Raw genomic sequence first — 14,888 nt, 5'->3', positions numbered from 1 at the left:
GCCACTTAGCATCTTCATTCTCATCTTTTTCAGTTTGACTGCTTCATTTTTGTTGTTTTTAAAAAGTAGTAGAAAAACACCTCATTTGTTTGCATTTGACAGAATTTTAAATGACTTTCTTCAACGATGGTGGACGTTCACTAAGGGAAAGGCTCCATGTTCAGCAGTTCAAACTAACAGTCAGGTTAAACACTTGCATACTGCATGATTAAGTGGTGGTGATGTACAATACTTGGAATGTGAAAAGTCACATATGCACGCACAAGCCTCTCATTCACTTGTGTCGTATCGGAATGAAGCGATAACTTCTATTGTGTCCCGCGTACGGCACGGCGATTTTAATCTCTGTTGACATGTTAGCCGCACACACAGAGCTTCACACACGTGGCGGCATGTTGAAGACGCACATGGTCTTGCACACAAATTCACAGTTAAATATACACACACACACTGCTAGTATCTCACTGGCTATTTCTCACTCACTCACCCTCTCTTCGCTCACTACTTAATTGTGAATTAATTATACTCATTTGCACAGGAAAATGGTGGCAGGGAGGTCACCACAGTCTGGACTCTAGGTGTGTATACGCCCAGCTGAGCAGTACACTGTGCTCCAGTGGAAAATGAACCTGCCATATAAGTCAAGCCAGCTCCTGTTTTACTTGAAACATGATGAAACACATTCTTTTTCGGGAGGGCATTGCATGTTATTTCCAAAAAGGAGGCTTTGCTTGTCAGTTTTGGCTTGACTGTGGTAGTTTGGACAAGTCTTTTGGTCCACCTGTGGTGCTGCAGCTTCAAGTGAGTTGCAAAACGTTTTTTTTCCCCCTCTTCCCCTGAAGGGCCATGCTGACAATGCTACTTCGTTAGGGAGACGCACTCATTACATCCAATACAGGAGTGCAAGCAAAAACTGATTGATGTGCTCAGAGAGGTGTTTATTTAGGTGAAAAAAAATCTCATTTTAGAGAGGAAATATTGAATATGTTGTGATGTCATCAGGTCCCAGGAAGTCGTTTAGAGTGAAGTACAAGTGAACAGGGACCCCTAGAGTCCAAAAGAAGGCATTACATCAGCATTGCAGGTCACAGTGGGCTCACCTGAGCAGGACCTTTGCATCCAGGCGGCTGCACCATCACTGTGTGGAAGCAAAAAATCCATTTACTACAAAGTGTGTACATGGAATTCATTATAGCACTCTCTCCTAAACAATAATGTCCACCACCAAACAAAAACGTCACCAAAAGTATATACGGTAGATTTATCACGGGGGTTCCAGTTACGTTAGCGACCATGTTTATTATTTATACTGTGTATATTTTCATGTTTTATGCACACCACTAATATAAAATATGCATGTGAGGTGCAGGTATTATTTTTGTACACTTGGGGTCGCCATTCATTGTAGTATCTGTGATTTTGAACGTGTGTGGTTTTAAAAGGCGATCCTGGCCTGGTGAGTGACGTGGGCGGCAGCGAATGAGAGCGTACAGTTGGCTGGTTGTTAACACACAAACCGGCTAACAGGTTAGCCACTTTGCGTAACTCCTCGTCACTTGTGGCCGTGCAGCTGGTGTATAAATGTACTTGTTTCGCGTCTATTGTGTCAACATTTGTTCAGTAAATTGAGGCGGCTGTGTCTATCCTTGACTACCTGTGGAGGGATTTTAATGGATTCTAACCAGTGTAGGAACTAGGTAGGCTGTATTAGTCAAGCTAACAAAGTTGACTTTAATGTAGATGTGGAGTTGTGTAAGGCAGTTCTGCTTTGCACACACTTTCCTCCTGGCTTGCGTTTATTGCTTCATGACTTTGCAGTAACATTAGTCGGGAGGAAAAATTATCACCACAAAGTCCAGTGATGTCGCGAAAACTCTGCGATATAAAATTTGATATGTATGACGCAGGTGGATACACAGGTTAACTGTACCTTCTGCCATGATTTAGAAGAGCCTTTAATTGTTCTGTCTGTCATTATATGCAGCGGTGGGGAGTAACTAATTACATGTCACGAGATTATGTAATTTAATTAAAAATCGATGTAATTGCAATCTGTTATATTAGTGGGAGAAAATTGTATTAGTTGCTTTTGGAAATTTCCATGATTACAATTTTAGTTACATTAGAAAAGTAGGTAAAAAAAAAATAATAATAATCCCCCCCCCCATATCACTTGCTCCAAAAGCTGACACTTGTGATTGGCTCTCTCTGGTCATGTGCCATTCTGCCAGTCTCAAACATGACATTTTTCCAAATATGACCTCGAAATGCCGTCTTGTTGTGCTATTTATTATTTTGTCGTATTTTTTTAAAAAGCTTCCGATGGTTTTATTCCACTCTTCAATTTTTCTGAAGAAATATCCAAAGGTCCTGTTGATAGTTGAGAAAGTAATTGAAATAGTTACACTATAATTATATTTTCAACAGGGTAATTTGTATTGTAACCAACTACATTTCCAAAGTCATCTTCCAAACACTGATAATACGTCAGTGGAAAAGATAAACAAGGATGTTATTTGTAGCAAATTTGAAATCACTACATTATAGTATTACTTTGAATGCAAGGGTATGCATGCAATTTCTCCCAACACTGTCCAGTGCATATTTTTATTGTGAGTGTGAAAGAGCACTTGTATGCACCCAAGCCAGCCAATCAGCACATTTCCAACCACAGACTGGAAGCAGAGCCACTTTGGTGGCAGAAAAACCACCACCGGAGTACAAGTTGAGTCAGAGTGGAAACAGGAACAGCCTGTCACGGGAGAGGGAGGGAGGAAGGAGGGATGAAAGGAAGGAAGGAAGGAGGGAAGGAGGGTCCACCTACCTTCCAGGTAGCGCTCCATGGAAGCCGAGGAGGAGCCGTGGTTCCACGTGAAGCAGCAGCAGGACAAGAACCACACCAGCAGCGTGGCCAGCACCATGGCCACGATCCACAGGAGCCGGACCACGGCCGGGTCCGTCGCCGCCCAGGCCGCCATCGCGTCCATGCTCATTGCGAGTCACTCCGGAGAGGAAAGGAGTCGAGTCGTGTCAGGAAGTCGCAGCGAGGCAGGCCTAACCGCACGCTGATGGATTCCAGCTGCTGGGGCCCACGTCAGCTGCTGGAAAACAGGAGGAGGAGAAGAGAGGAGGAGGCGTGGCTAGCGGCCGGTCTGAACAGCAGCCCGTCCTCCAACACTCATCAGAGGGAACCTTCACACCAGAAGACAAGTCACAAAAATGCACCTGAGGCGCTTTGCCCCCACACAAAGCAGCACACTAATTGACCTGAAGTATTCGGCAAACCGGTTTGGAAAAGTCCCTCGCCCCGCTGACGGCGAAAGCTTGATAACTGGTTTGGTCGGACCTTACCAAGGCAAATATTTACACGGGCGAGGTGGATATAGGCAGGTTTAACGCTGGCGCTTCGTATTAAAAAGGTGGTGCTATATTGATAGTCGCACACTCGAAAGCAGTTAATCTCAGTGTGGTACTAGAACTACAAGTGGAACCTGGGCTCCCTCTGGTGGTATGTGAATCACTGCCAAAGTACAGTTCAGTTGTATTTAACTTCTTGGTACTTATATTTCCAATAACCATTTCTTTTTAAACTTTTGTTTTAGAACGATTGCATTTGATTAATTTACATTTAAATTGTTTTGTTCTTTCCATATTTAAAGTCAGAGATAATGTTCAAACTGCATAATGTTACAGTGACTTACAATAACAGTAAATATACTTTTTAGGACTAAAGCCCGTCTTGTTTTTTTATGAAAACCTAAACCTACTACGCTACTGCATTTTAATGTTAGCCACGACGGTGGTACTTGCAGAGCCAAGTATTTTTTTTTTAATGTGGAACCACTTCTTTAAACATTACATTTAGCCATGAAGCAAATATTAACAGTCAAATGCTTCCCTCTAGTGGAATGATATCAAAGCGTCCCGGTATCGAGTTGTCAACTAATGCTCAATAACGTAGTGTTACCGGTAATATGTACACGTCAGATTCAACCGTGGAGAAATGCCACATCGGAGCGCTGCAGACGGAAATAAATGAGACAAGGCTGGCATCTCGTGGACGAAAATGCAAGTGAAAGCAACTAGTGCTCAACAGGTTGAGAAATCCTGACATTAAAATTCTGCAGCACAATACAGGAGACAACACCGACATCAAGTGGACGAGTTGGGAATCGACAGGAATAAAAGAAAAAGAACCCTTCTGTGATTGGTTTTCCAAAGAGGCAGAAGCTTTAATGTTGGTTTGACATTGTTTTGCTTTTTGTCGGGTTACTGCTTCCAGAATATTTGACCTCAAAAGAAAAAAAAAACAACAACAATAATAATAATAAAGGTGACATATCTGAAAGGACAGCAACCCAATTGTGTGCCGCCGACCGAATTCAAGCAGCCAGTTGGAATGACAAGCGAATAAACCAAGTGTGGGAATCCAGTCAAAAGTTGCGTGATTATTTTTCAAGAGCCATTGGCATTCTCCTCCTCTTTTTATTTTTTTTAATAAAATCCAGAGTCTTGAGCAGCCCAGTTTGGTGTCTGTGGAAAGGAGACAAAAGGTAGTTACGACAAGGAAAGGCCTATCGACAATCCTAATCACTTTTTGGGTGACCCCCCTCTATTGGCGGAATTTGGCTGTTCGCGGTTGGACTTTGTCCCTAACCCCCGAATCATAGATCAGCTTTAACCCAATTAGTTTTTCACCATATTACACTTTTTTGCAAGAAACCTATTCAAACTGACCAATTATTTGTATTATAAACTCATGAGGTCTATTACATATGAACCATGCATACACTTTGTTTATATTATGCATTTTGTATTTCAGTTTAAAACAGTTACCAGGTGCTTTATTAAAAAGTGTCTGAAATTCTGCCATCAAAATACATAAAGGATAAAGAATTACAGCACGCTTAAAGTGGGCACTTTCAATAAAAAAAAAACTGTGATATTTGTTAAAACAGCCATGTTGACTTGATAGTAGTTCATGATTAACAATCTGTGCAAAAAAATAATCAGTCGACCCTGGCCCCATCTTGTGCCTCTAATTTGATAACGAAAACAAACTTCAAGCAGGCGACATTTCGCATTATAGAAACTAAGACTATATTATTGTGCAGCGTATGCAAATGAGGCTCTTCAAGAGCACACCGTCCCGGTGCGGCGTACCTCGTTCCTGTTGTTGTGAGCCACCTTCTTTTCAGATGTTCATGGCCAGCATTTGGCTGCGGAAGGACAAGCTCTTAGTCTTCTCGATGACCTGCTGGTAGGGCGACACGGCGTTGTTGCCCATCACCACGTGACCCTGCGCCACGCACACGACAAACGGGGCATCAACGACGAGATTGCGAAGTCGCCGGTTGTGGTCAGATGGAGGCGGGCGGGGGAAGTTGGCATCAGTCGGTTTGAAGCACTCACCAGCTTGGAGTCGATCTTGGCATCCAGCCGGGCGTTGCGGATGAGGTTGACGATCCACCTCTCCGCCTCCTCGGGCGTCATATTGAGCTTGTCGGCCAGCATACTGGTTGTACAAAACAGCAGTCAGTAAATTAACACGTTCGCGGTTCAGCACCCACAAATAAATGTTTTGGGAGGGAACTTGTCCTCCATTATTTGGTGAAAATCACAGCTCATCGCCATTTTTAGGCTAGTACGCTAGCTAATACTATTGAGCCTCGAGTGAAGGTGTTTTTTGTATTGGTTAAGTACGGAATAAGCTGTATATGTAACATGGGTTCAAGAATGTGTACATGCGAGAAGCATGGTGTTGATGCATTATGATCCTCTCCGGATTTAAGTGCTTTGCCGCCATCTGGTGGCCTCTATACACAGGGCTCAGTCTCAATCCCTTTCATAGTACCGTCTTGATATGAGGCCGGTGACACGCACTTGATGCTGATGCACTGATGGATGCGGCAGAAGGTCTCGAAGATGAAGAGGCGAGCGTTCTCAATGAAGTCCTCCAGACACGCCACCAGGAAGAAGTCGTTGACCAGAACCTGGAGGTGAACGACATATCATTGATGATAAAATTATTTTGTAGGTCAGCTCACTAACCAACTGAAATACATGAACAGCATTTCACCAAAATCCACCATTTTGTTTGGCATACGTGTGCATTTGATGATTTGGCAGGGGCGTCAGCTTATTCTTAAGGACTTAAGCTTATATGTATGAAGGTATTAGTGTCTGACAGTGTGAGAGGCAAGGCTGTGGGCACCATTATATCACTTAGACCACTTATTTTAGAAGCAATAATTTGGAACTTGTCTCTTTAACATAATTTTTAGCATAATTGCCTGAGTCATTTTTAACTTCACATCATCAGAAAATACCGATGTGATTGCTATTTTTTTTTCTTTTTTGTATGCAGTGTGACTCTCAATCATCCAGGATAATTGTTAAAATGTTCGTCTTTTTTTTTTCTCTTTATTTACAAAAATATAAAAAAATTACTTGGGCAATTATGCTATTCGGCTAACAATATGTACACTGGGGGAAAAAAAATTCCCACTTAGGCAATCTAAATCTCAAAGGCCGTGAAGTGGTGGCGCTGTAGCAGCCAACTAGAAGCCAGAAGAAAATTATTTGTAGAAGGGGCACAAAACAAAAAAAAGCAAATAGAGGAACAATATATGAAATGACTGAAAAGTTGAGTGACTGAATATACTCTGTGTGTGTGTGTGTGTGTGTGCGTGTATAATTGTTAACCCCCCAAATTTTTTTTTAAAAACAAAGAACTAAAATCAAAAAAATTAAAATAAGAAAAAATACAAACGCAAAAATAAAAATAGAAATGAGGGGGAAAAAAACCCTGAAAAATACAAAGTCACAGAAAATTATTATTATTTATTTTTTTAAATATATATAAAATCATCGGTGCTGCCCAATGAAAAGCATGCATCTCCAAATTTTGTGAGTTTTTAGCTTTAATATAAAAAATCCATCCATCCATTTTCTGTAGCGCTTATCCTCAACTAGGGTCGCGGGCGTGCTGGAGCCTATAGCCCCAGCTATCTTCGGGCAAGAGGCGGGGTACACCCTGAACTGGTCGCCAGCCAATTGCGGAGAAACAAGTGTTTCTGGTTATTTTTAGCATGAAAACCTCAGAGATCAATATTATGAATTATTTTCCTTTCTACTTACAAAATGCTGAAAATCCATTCTTGGAAAACCATCTTGTCAACATTATTATTATTTTTTTTTTTTAAGTCCGTTTTCTCAGACCTAAAACCTAGTTCGCACGTAGATAGATATCTTAAGCAACGAACACAATCCACCAAATATATCAAGCTGAGAAACAAGAACTATCAAGGCAAAAAGACAAATGAAATCCCAGAGGACTCGCACAAGTTGTCATCTGTGCGATAGGACAAATGAAGCACTTCAATGCCACAAAAAATTCACAAAAAGCAAATCTGAACAAAGTGGTCCCAAAGCGGAGCGTCAACACTGCAGCGTGGACACAAAGCTGACAGCTGTTCCGCTTGGGGGGGAAAAAAAGAGAGCTGAATTTGAAAAGGATTTTCTGAGTGGATTTTGTGCTTCTGACTCGGTCACAGCCAAGCAGTTAAAATGCTTTCACGGCTGAGAAAAAGCCACAAATTGTCTCTCACCGACTCGCACTCCCTCAGCTTCTTCTGGGCGCTGTCGAAGTCAAAGTTGACGTAGAGGCACTCCACAAACTCCGTGATGGGGTCCTTGTACGTGTACGACTCCTGTGCGCACATGCCCGATAATTATTCGCAATCGGTGACGTGTTTGGTAAAATAACGCTGCTCCGCTTTTACCTGCTGAATGACCTTCACCAAGTCCTTGAGAACTTGTCTGCGCTTGCGCACGTCCTTGTTGGTGATGACGGCGGTGGTGAGGTAGCGCAGGATATGCGGGCACATGGTCTGGATGGCGTTCAGGTACCTGGTGGGCGTTAAAAAGCAAGTTGGAGCAGGGAAGCGGAGGTTTTGGGTCATTTACAGTGGATATAAAAAGTCTACCCACCCCTGCTCAAATGCAAGGTTTTTATGATTTTTTTATTTAAATACATTTTTAAAAAGGACAGACAGACCAAAATAAATCATTTGAAAACTTTATTCCCAGTATTTATGTGCCCTATAACCATAACTCAGTTGAAATTTTTTTTTTTAAATCTTTGAGTGGAATTAAATAGACAACTGATATGTGGCTGCACAATTGTGCACACCCTCAAAGTGGGGATGTGGCTGTTTTAAGAATTAACCAAACTCGTGTCACACCTGCATCATTTACAGTGCTTCTTATTAACCCCAAATAAAGTTCAGATGTTACAGTACGCTTTACCTGGTTTTTTTTGGTTGTTGTTGTTGTTGTTCTCTTGCATTCTAACAAAGCCAAAAGGTTTTGTACTGACACTGACAGGTATTTGGAACTGTCATAATTCCCTCCACGTTGCTCAGTGACTGTTTTTTGTCAATGTCTTTATGTCTCCAAAGTGTTCTCAGTCAATTGACCGTCTGTTGTCGTACTCGAGCGGCCGGCTCCGACGACAAATTCCTTGTGTGTTTTTTGGACATGCTTGGCAAATAAAGATGATTCCAATTCTGATTAATGGTGGAAAACTTGGCATTTAACAGGGGTGTGTAGACTTTTTTTTATTATTATTATTATTTTTTTTTTTAAATCAGCGAGGACTCACTGAGGCTGGTAGAGGAAGAGCTCGATGATGTTGTCTCGGCCTTTGGGATGGTTGAAGAAGACGAAGAGGGACCAGTGGATGAGCCAGGTCCTCTGCTGGAGCGACTGGAGAGGCGAGCTCACCGACTGCGCAGCGACAAAGACGTCAAACATCAACCTTACAACGGAGGACCAGCTCAAATAACAAACACACAAACAAAAACAAAAAGCTCCTCTCGCTCTCACGTTGTTGTCAATGGTCTCCCTCAGTCGCGTCAGGTCCTCCATGGCGGGCTCCCAGTTCTGCATGAGGATCTCGGAGGCCAGTTTGCCCCACAGAGAACTCAAAGCGTTCCTGTCAGTTGACGGAACCTGAAGCCACAGACAAAAACAGAGTTTATACTAGCGGCTATAAAAAGTCTACACACCCTTGTTCAAATGCCACTTGCTTTGGGGAGAATGAAAGTTTAAAAACAAAAATAGGTGCATAAGTGTGCACACCCTCTTACAACTGGGATCAGAATGAACCAATCACATTCAAACTCATGTTAAATGGGAGTCAGCACACACATGCCAGCATTTAAAGGGCATCCGATTAACCGCAAATAAAGCTCAAATGTTTTAGTAGGCTTGTCCTGATTTTTATATATTTTTTTTTCAACCAGAATCCTGAAGGTTTTTTTTGTACTAACATTGACTATTATTTCAAACTCCTCATGATTCACCCACGTTCTCCAAGCCCCCAGTTCCATCTTATTTCTTCGTTTTAATAACACTGGTTAACTTCTCTTTACCATTGTATGACAGTTTACAATGTTAATAAAGGTTTGGCTGTTACCACTTTTCCATTATAGGAAAACTAGTTTTAAACGACAACAAATCACCCTGCTGATTATGCAGATTATGTTGAATCATCCATCTTCAGTTTATTTTAAATAGACCCCGTGTTTTTCTTTTCTTACCAAGACACGGAAGAAGTAGAGGTACTCTGCAGCGCCAGAGTAGTTTCCACACTCGTACTGGAACTTGGCGTATCTGTACAGCGTGTCCAGGTACTCTTGGCGGAACTAAAGTATTCACAAAATGGTTCAAAATAAATGTGCATAATTAGAAAATCTCTCAGCACGTGAATGCCGAGAAATTAATTCAAACACTCACATTGTGCTTCTCTGACAGATAATCGAAGAGCATCCTCCCGTCTCTGTCGAGCAAATGAGGAGTTAAAGGGCCATTGAAAAATCCTTAAACTATGCTTCTGCCTGAGCGTCTACAACAATATTTTAGAAGGACCTGGTGGACTGCATCTGCCTCGTCGTCTCGGGGTCCTCAAACATCTTGACGATGGGGACCGTCTCCGACTGGAGCTGCTTGAGCTGTGCCACCACAGTGCCCCTCTTCTCCCTCAAGGCTACAACGGGCACACGTTTCATCAGTAAGTAACACACAGAAAAAGTTGCCTTTAAGTAGATTTTTCAATTACAATCCGAAAACGACCTCCACTATGTTTGTAGCCATGTGGCTAGTGCAAGCAGTACATGATACTTTGAACTACAGAGGGGGGGTACATCCTGACAATTGAAATTCGATTAATTGTTCAGCCTTACTTAAACATCAGATGATAATGTGAAGAACCCTTTGGAAAAGATGCAGCAAAAAAAAAAAAAAAAAACCACTGTGCACTTACAATGTGGGATCTCCTTGTCAGGATAAAGGTTCTTGTACACGTCCATGGCGAAGTCCACCATGTTGGTTTCGCTGAGGAGGTCCAGCTTGCCTTGGAGAAGCTCCTTTTCATTGTAGATCTGTTGCGAGGCAAGATGAAGGCAAAACAATGTTTACAACAGTCACGATACATGATGTTATGAGGTTATTAAGGGAGCAGAATGAACTAGTTTGCTGGGAGGCGCAAGAATACACGGCACTGTGGCCACCGTACTTATTGTTTTTTTATTTGTTTAATAATCATGGCCTATTAGTGTTTTCGTCTGCCTGGTTTATTTCCTTAAAAAATAAACTATTTCCTCAACAGAAGAGATCAGTGCCAAGATAAGTCAAACTTTGTGTGGCCCTGTTTTGTGCAATTGTGATAGTTACTTGTTAGTTCTCTAAGAGTTGCGTTTACTGTCGTCCTTTTTGAACATGCAGTAGTCATGTTCTTCTCCAGTTTCTCAATAAGGTGCTCTGAAAAGCATTCAACGTGTGTGTTTTGTTGCATTTAAAAAAAGAGGATGTAGATCGTCACTTTGAAAAGAAAATGTATTTCATAACATCGCGACTTCATAACATAGGATTGCTAACCACTCCCATTCACACAATAGCGGATGTTGACAATCATGTTGTTCTTCTTATACAGAAATACAACAAAACATCAATGTAAGGCGTGAACGACTAAAGTGAATATGATGATGTGCTGATTAGCACCAGAAAGGCCAGCTGCTAGCCAACGTGAGTGCAAGCTAACGCTAGCCCGTCTACGGCGGATCCACGCCGCCTGTAAACGTATTTCCCGGTCTAAAATGCTATACAAGAACAACTACGATGCATTAAAACATCAATCGACACGCAAAAAGACGTACCTCTTTCACGGAAAGGAATTCCAGAAGGGGAAAAACCAAATGCCGGTCGAGAAAATGTGCTATCTTGGTCGTGAGATCGTACTCCGCCATCTTGGCTGCTTTGAAAAGAGGAACTTTATTAAAAAGGCCGCTGGAGAACATGGCACAAAATGACGTCACATACCCTTTCCCGCCTCCAACTGTTCAAAATCGTAAAAAAATAAAATAAAAGAATAAAATAGAAATACACATTACGTCTCTGGTTGTGCGACGTGTATTTATTTAAACAAACCATTTTTAAATATCTATTCAATAAAAAGTAAGATTTTTATGATTTAACTGCTTAATAAAAGTGTCTGTGAAGTGAAATGGAAAAAAATAGAAGACACTACCATCAGTGCCAAGGGAAAATCAATTGCTTTAAATATAGATCATCTTCTTTAGGCTTCAGAAACAATCACAATTCAGAACCAGTTAATTACAATTTTAAAAGAAACATGTTTAATTCAAAGGATATAGCCATATGAAATATTGAAGTTCCGACCCTTTGGTTTTGTTTGTTTTTTTAACCCATGGGTCAGCCCTCAACGGAGGACTGAGAAATGCAGAGTAGCCCAACATACTTCAACTTTGACTTCCTATTCCCAAACCTCTATCAAGTTTAATGGAACAAAATATTGGGTCCAAACCTATGGCGGAATTTTGCTTGACCTCACCCTAAAAACTCTTGGTGGAGGTCAACTTAAACTGACTTCCCTTGCCAAAACCTCCATTGAGTTTCCTGGGGGGGAAAAAGTCAGTGGATCAGTTTACATTTGGGTTAGGGTCAGGGTTCCTTAATGAATGGTTGCTGCACACACGCCATTCAGTTGGGGGGCACCTGAACGCTGGTTGCCAACAAGAACAAGAAAACGGAGCTTCAGAAAACCATGACAAAACTGCCTGGAGTCCATTTCATGAACTGCTGTCTCACCACTTTCACAGATTTCCCATTAGAGTGCAGAGAGAGAGAGAGAGTGGAGTCTATGCTTTTCTCATTTATTCTTTGAACATCCAGTGAGTGAATTCTATCACGCGACTTCAGTAGGGAAGATTAGGTGTAATGTAAAAAGTCTCTGTTGACGCCGGAGGCCATGGCACGCAGGAGAGAGTGCAGATTAAAAGTCGCAAGAACAAAATAGACTTGAATGAAACACACAAAACAGCAGCCCGGTTCAAAATATTGTACACTACACGCGGCACCCTCTGTTGCATACTTCACGTTGTCTCACTCCGTGCGAGTTTGCACATCTCCCAGGTGGCGGGTTGTGTCAAAGCTGGTGAATTTCCATGTCGTGACGGCGGTTGCAGAGGCAAAGCGGCACGGAGGCAACGGCGGCGCGTCCCGGAGACGTCGCTGCGAGTTCTCAGTCGGTGCTCGCCGGATGATTTTGACTTGAGCTCGGGCGTCTTCGGCGCGACACTGATAAGACTCTTTCCCCGGGCTTAAGTGACACTAAGAATTAAGTAGTGGCGGTGTTATGAATGCAAGTCACTTCAAGCAAATTGTAAAGTTTCTTGTGCAAAAAACAAGTCCCGTTACTCACACGGTGACCGAGTGTGACATCAAGTTGTTTTTCTTTCATTGTCTTGGCATAGGAAAGCATCGTGACAAAATACTTACACATTCGAAGGAGCTCTTATCTAGTGTTTTAATATGAGACACGACCCGATATAGTTTGCTTCAAATTTAGTTTTGACCTTGTTCCTCGTGCATTTTGACATTAGGGGCTTCAATGTCAATCCCCATTCAACAAATACAAATTAGTTGAGAACCTATTGACCTCTCCAGCAAGCTTTGAGACAACTGGATAAAAAACTACAGCAAAAAAAATATGTTCTCTATTTTGTTTTATCTTAGATATGTTTGGCCTATTCATAAAATATGCGCAGTACATTTGGAGACAATCATACTGGTTCATTGTGTCGCCATACATCGGCACATCAACAAAATAACCCTATATCTGGAAAGCCCTCATCAAGGGCTTTAATATGAGATACGACTTGGTGCGGTTTGCTGCATATTCATTTTGGACGATCTATCGCACAGTTAACACCCAAAAAAACGTTACACTCGCACATGACACATGAAACAATCACCGCCTTGCTCAAAGGCACTAGAGCAGTGGTCAGGAAGTAAACAGAGGTCACTCCACCATATTTAATTTAGTATCTCACTTGAAGCATACAACATTTTCCTTCACTTGAATAAACGGCTTTTGCGTAAACAGCCACACACACACACACACGCACACACACAGGCTAACGCAGGCCACTGATGCCTCAGGAGGCCTAATTAGATTTAGTGGTTGAACGGCGACGTTTATGCCGAGGACACTTGCGAGGGTGCCGAAGTTGTGCGTGCCTAACAGAACGTGCGGCTCACATGAGCTAATTGTCGTTGAGCGAACGAAGCAGGTCGACGAAGACCCGCCTCACACGAGTCACTGCTGATGACCAAAAACACGTTGGAGCGAGTCGAGGCATCCGAAGGTGCTGCCGAGGAGCCAACGCGTCCCGACAGAAAGCTGAGAGGCCAGCCTCAGCCCGTTCACTTTGTCAACAAAAAAGTAGCAAACTCGCTGACTTTAGCTAATTTCCCTCCAGTCCTGGAGGTGGCACAATTTCTTTTAAAAAAAGGGAAATTGCCACACACGACACAACACAGCACAGCTCCACCTGCTGGCCCTCCTGGGTCACTGAAACACTCGGCCCCACTGCAAGCAGAGCGGAATGGTGAAGAGTGAGAAGCACCTTCTTGCTGTTTTTGTAAAGATTACAACTTTTTGTCGTACTGGTTACAGGTAGTAGTTAAGGTGTCGTGCTCCTGGAAGCCTCTTGAACTTACGATAATGACACTTAGGATGTGGTCGCCTAGCAACCGAGGTGCTCGCATCCATAGGGAAGCGACTCAGCTAACCGGGGGATGGTTTGAAAGAAGAAAAGCCACAGAGAGAGAAACAGACAGAGAAAGGGAATACAATGACTCTCCTCACAGAAAAGTTTTTCAAGTGCAAATCCTGCACGCGCGCGACCCGACTCGACTCGGCGTGTCCGCCGCCGGTAATGCTGATTCTGCGTCGAAGGAGGCACATTATGTCATTAAAACACATCCCAGATGTCTTCCGAAAATGGCTTTGATCAAGGATGAAGAATTACAGCCCACTTGTCGCTTAACTCGTGTTTGCCAACCTGTTTTGAGCCAAGACATATTTTGGCAAAAGAAAAATCTCAGGGCAGCGCAGCAAACAAAAAGGTCACAAAAGCGGAGAAAGGTCACGAGTCGTGGGGACGGTTGACGGGGGACTTTGAAATCTGTGTTCCCGCCACATCTGCACAAACACGTTCTGTGCGCGCACGGAACACGAAGGCCATGCGAATGTTTAACACCCGCAACGTTGCCTCGTGGCGTCCGCCCGCTGAGGCCTGAGCGCTGCCCGCATGCTCAACAGGTTCCTTCGCCTCCTCCTCCTCCTTTCTTGCCAATGTCGCCGAGGAAGCGAAGCAGACAGGACGTTACCGTAGCAACGAGGTCGGCCTGTTGCTACGGAGAAGCGGCGGGCGGGGGCGCGCGGCAGAAGACGACACCTCTGCCTTTTCTTCCCAGTGTTAGTAGCGCATATGTTAAGGAGAATTATGTTACGAAGTGCG

At 42.9% G+C, this 14,888-nt stretch overlaps 2 protein-coding genes across 3 annotated transcripts in view; both read right to left on the bottom strand.

The window, feature by feature from the left end:
- The window catches only part of pleca (plectin a), a 75,396-nt gene extending 71,268 nt beyond the window's left edge, over positions 1-4,128 (bottom strand). For both annotated transcript variants that reach the window (XM_061664638.1, XM_061664639.1), the window contains exons 1-2: positions 2,825-4,128; positions 1,101-1,138 (exon numbers count right to left, since the gene is read on the bottom strand). In XM_061664638.1, the coding sequence (XP_061520622.1) occupies positions 1,101-1,138; positions 2,825-2,993 (207 nt within the window). In that variant the 5' untranslated portion in view covers positions 2,994-4,128. The remainder of the gene's footprint in view (positions 1-1,100; positions 1,139-2,824) is intronic.
- Positions 4,129-4,199: 71 nt separating this feature from the next.
- eif3eb (eukaryotic translation initiation factor 3, subunit E, b) lies at positions 4,200-11,327 on the bottom strand. The gene is made up of 13 exons (XM_061664652.1): positions 11,220-11,327; positions 10,328-10,445; positions 9,934-10,051; positions 9,802-9,844; positions 9,606-9,710; positions 8,890-9,015; positions 8,666-8,790; positions 7,785-7,911; positions 7,611-7,712; positions 5,884-5,993; positions 5,413-5,515; positions 5,164-5,299; positions 4,200-4,533 (listed from the first exon to the last, which is right to left on the bottom strand). Exons 1-12 carry the CDS (start codon positions 11,307-11,309, stop codon positions 5,195-5,197), a joined length of 1,272 nt encoding a protein of 423 aa, XP_061520636.1. The 5' UTR covers positions 11,310-11,327; the 3' UTR covers positions 4,200-4,533; positions 5,164-5,194.
- Between the last annotated feature and the right edge of the window lie 3,561 nt (positions 11,328-14,888).

The sequence above is a fragment of the Phycodurus eques genome, chromosome 20 (assembly GCF_024500275.1).
Source record: "Phycodurus eques isolate BA_2022a chromosome 20, UOR_Pequ_1.1, whole genome shotgun sequence".
NCBI lineage: Eukaryota > Metazoa > Chordata > Actinopteri > Syngnathiformes > Syngnathidae > Phycodurus > Phycodurus eques.
The sequence above is the reverse complement of the archived record's forward strand: the minus strand, read 5'-3'. Positions and strand labels throughout refer to the sequence as shown.

Excerpts from the sequence above, each read along its gene's own strand:
- eif3eb (XM_061664652.1), bottom strand. The coding sequence starts at position 11,309 with ATGGCGGAGTACGATCTCACGACCAAGATAGCACATTTTCTCGACCGG. Across the intron at positions 10,446-11,219 it reads AATTCCTTTCCGTGAAAGAG|ATCTACAATGAAAAGGAGCT; the intron begins GTACGTCTTTTT and ends GCCTCGCAACAG. Across the intron at positions 9,711-9,801 it reads ATCTGTCAGAGAAGCACAAT|TTCCGCCAAGAGTACCTGGA; the intron begins GTGAGTGTTTGA and ends TGAATACTTTAG.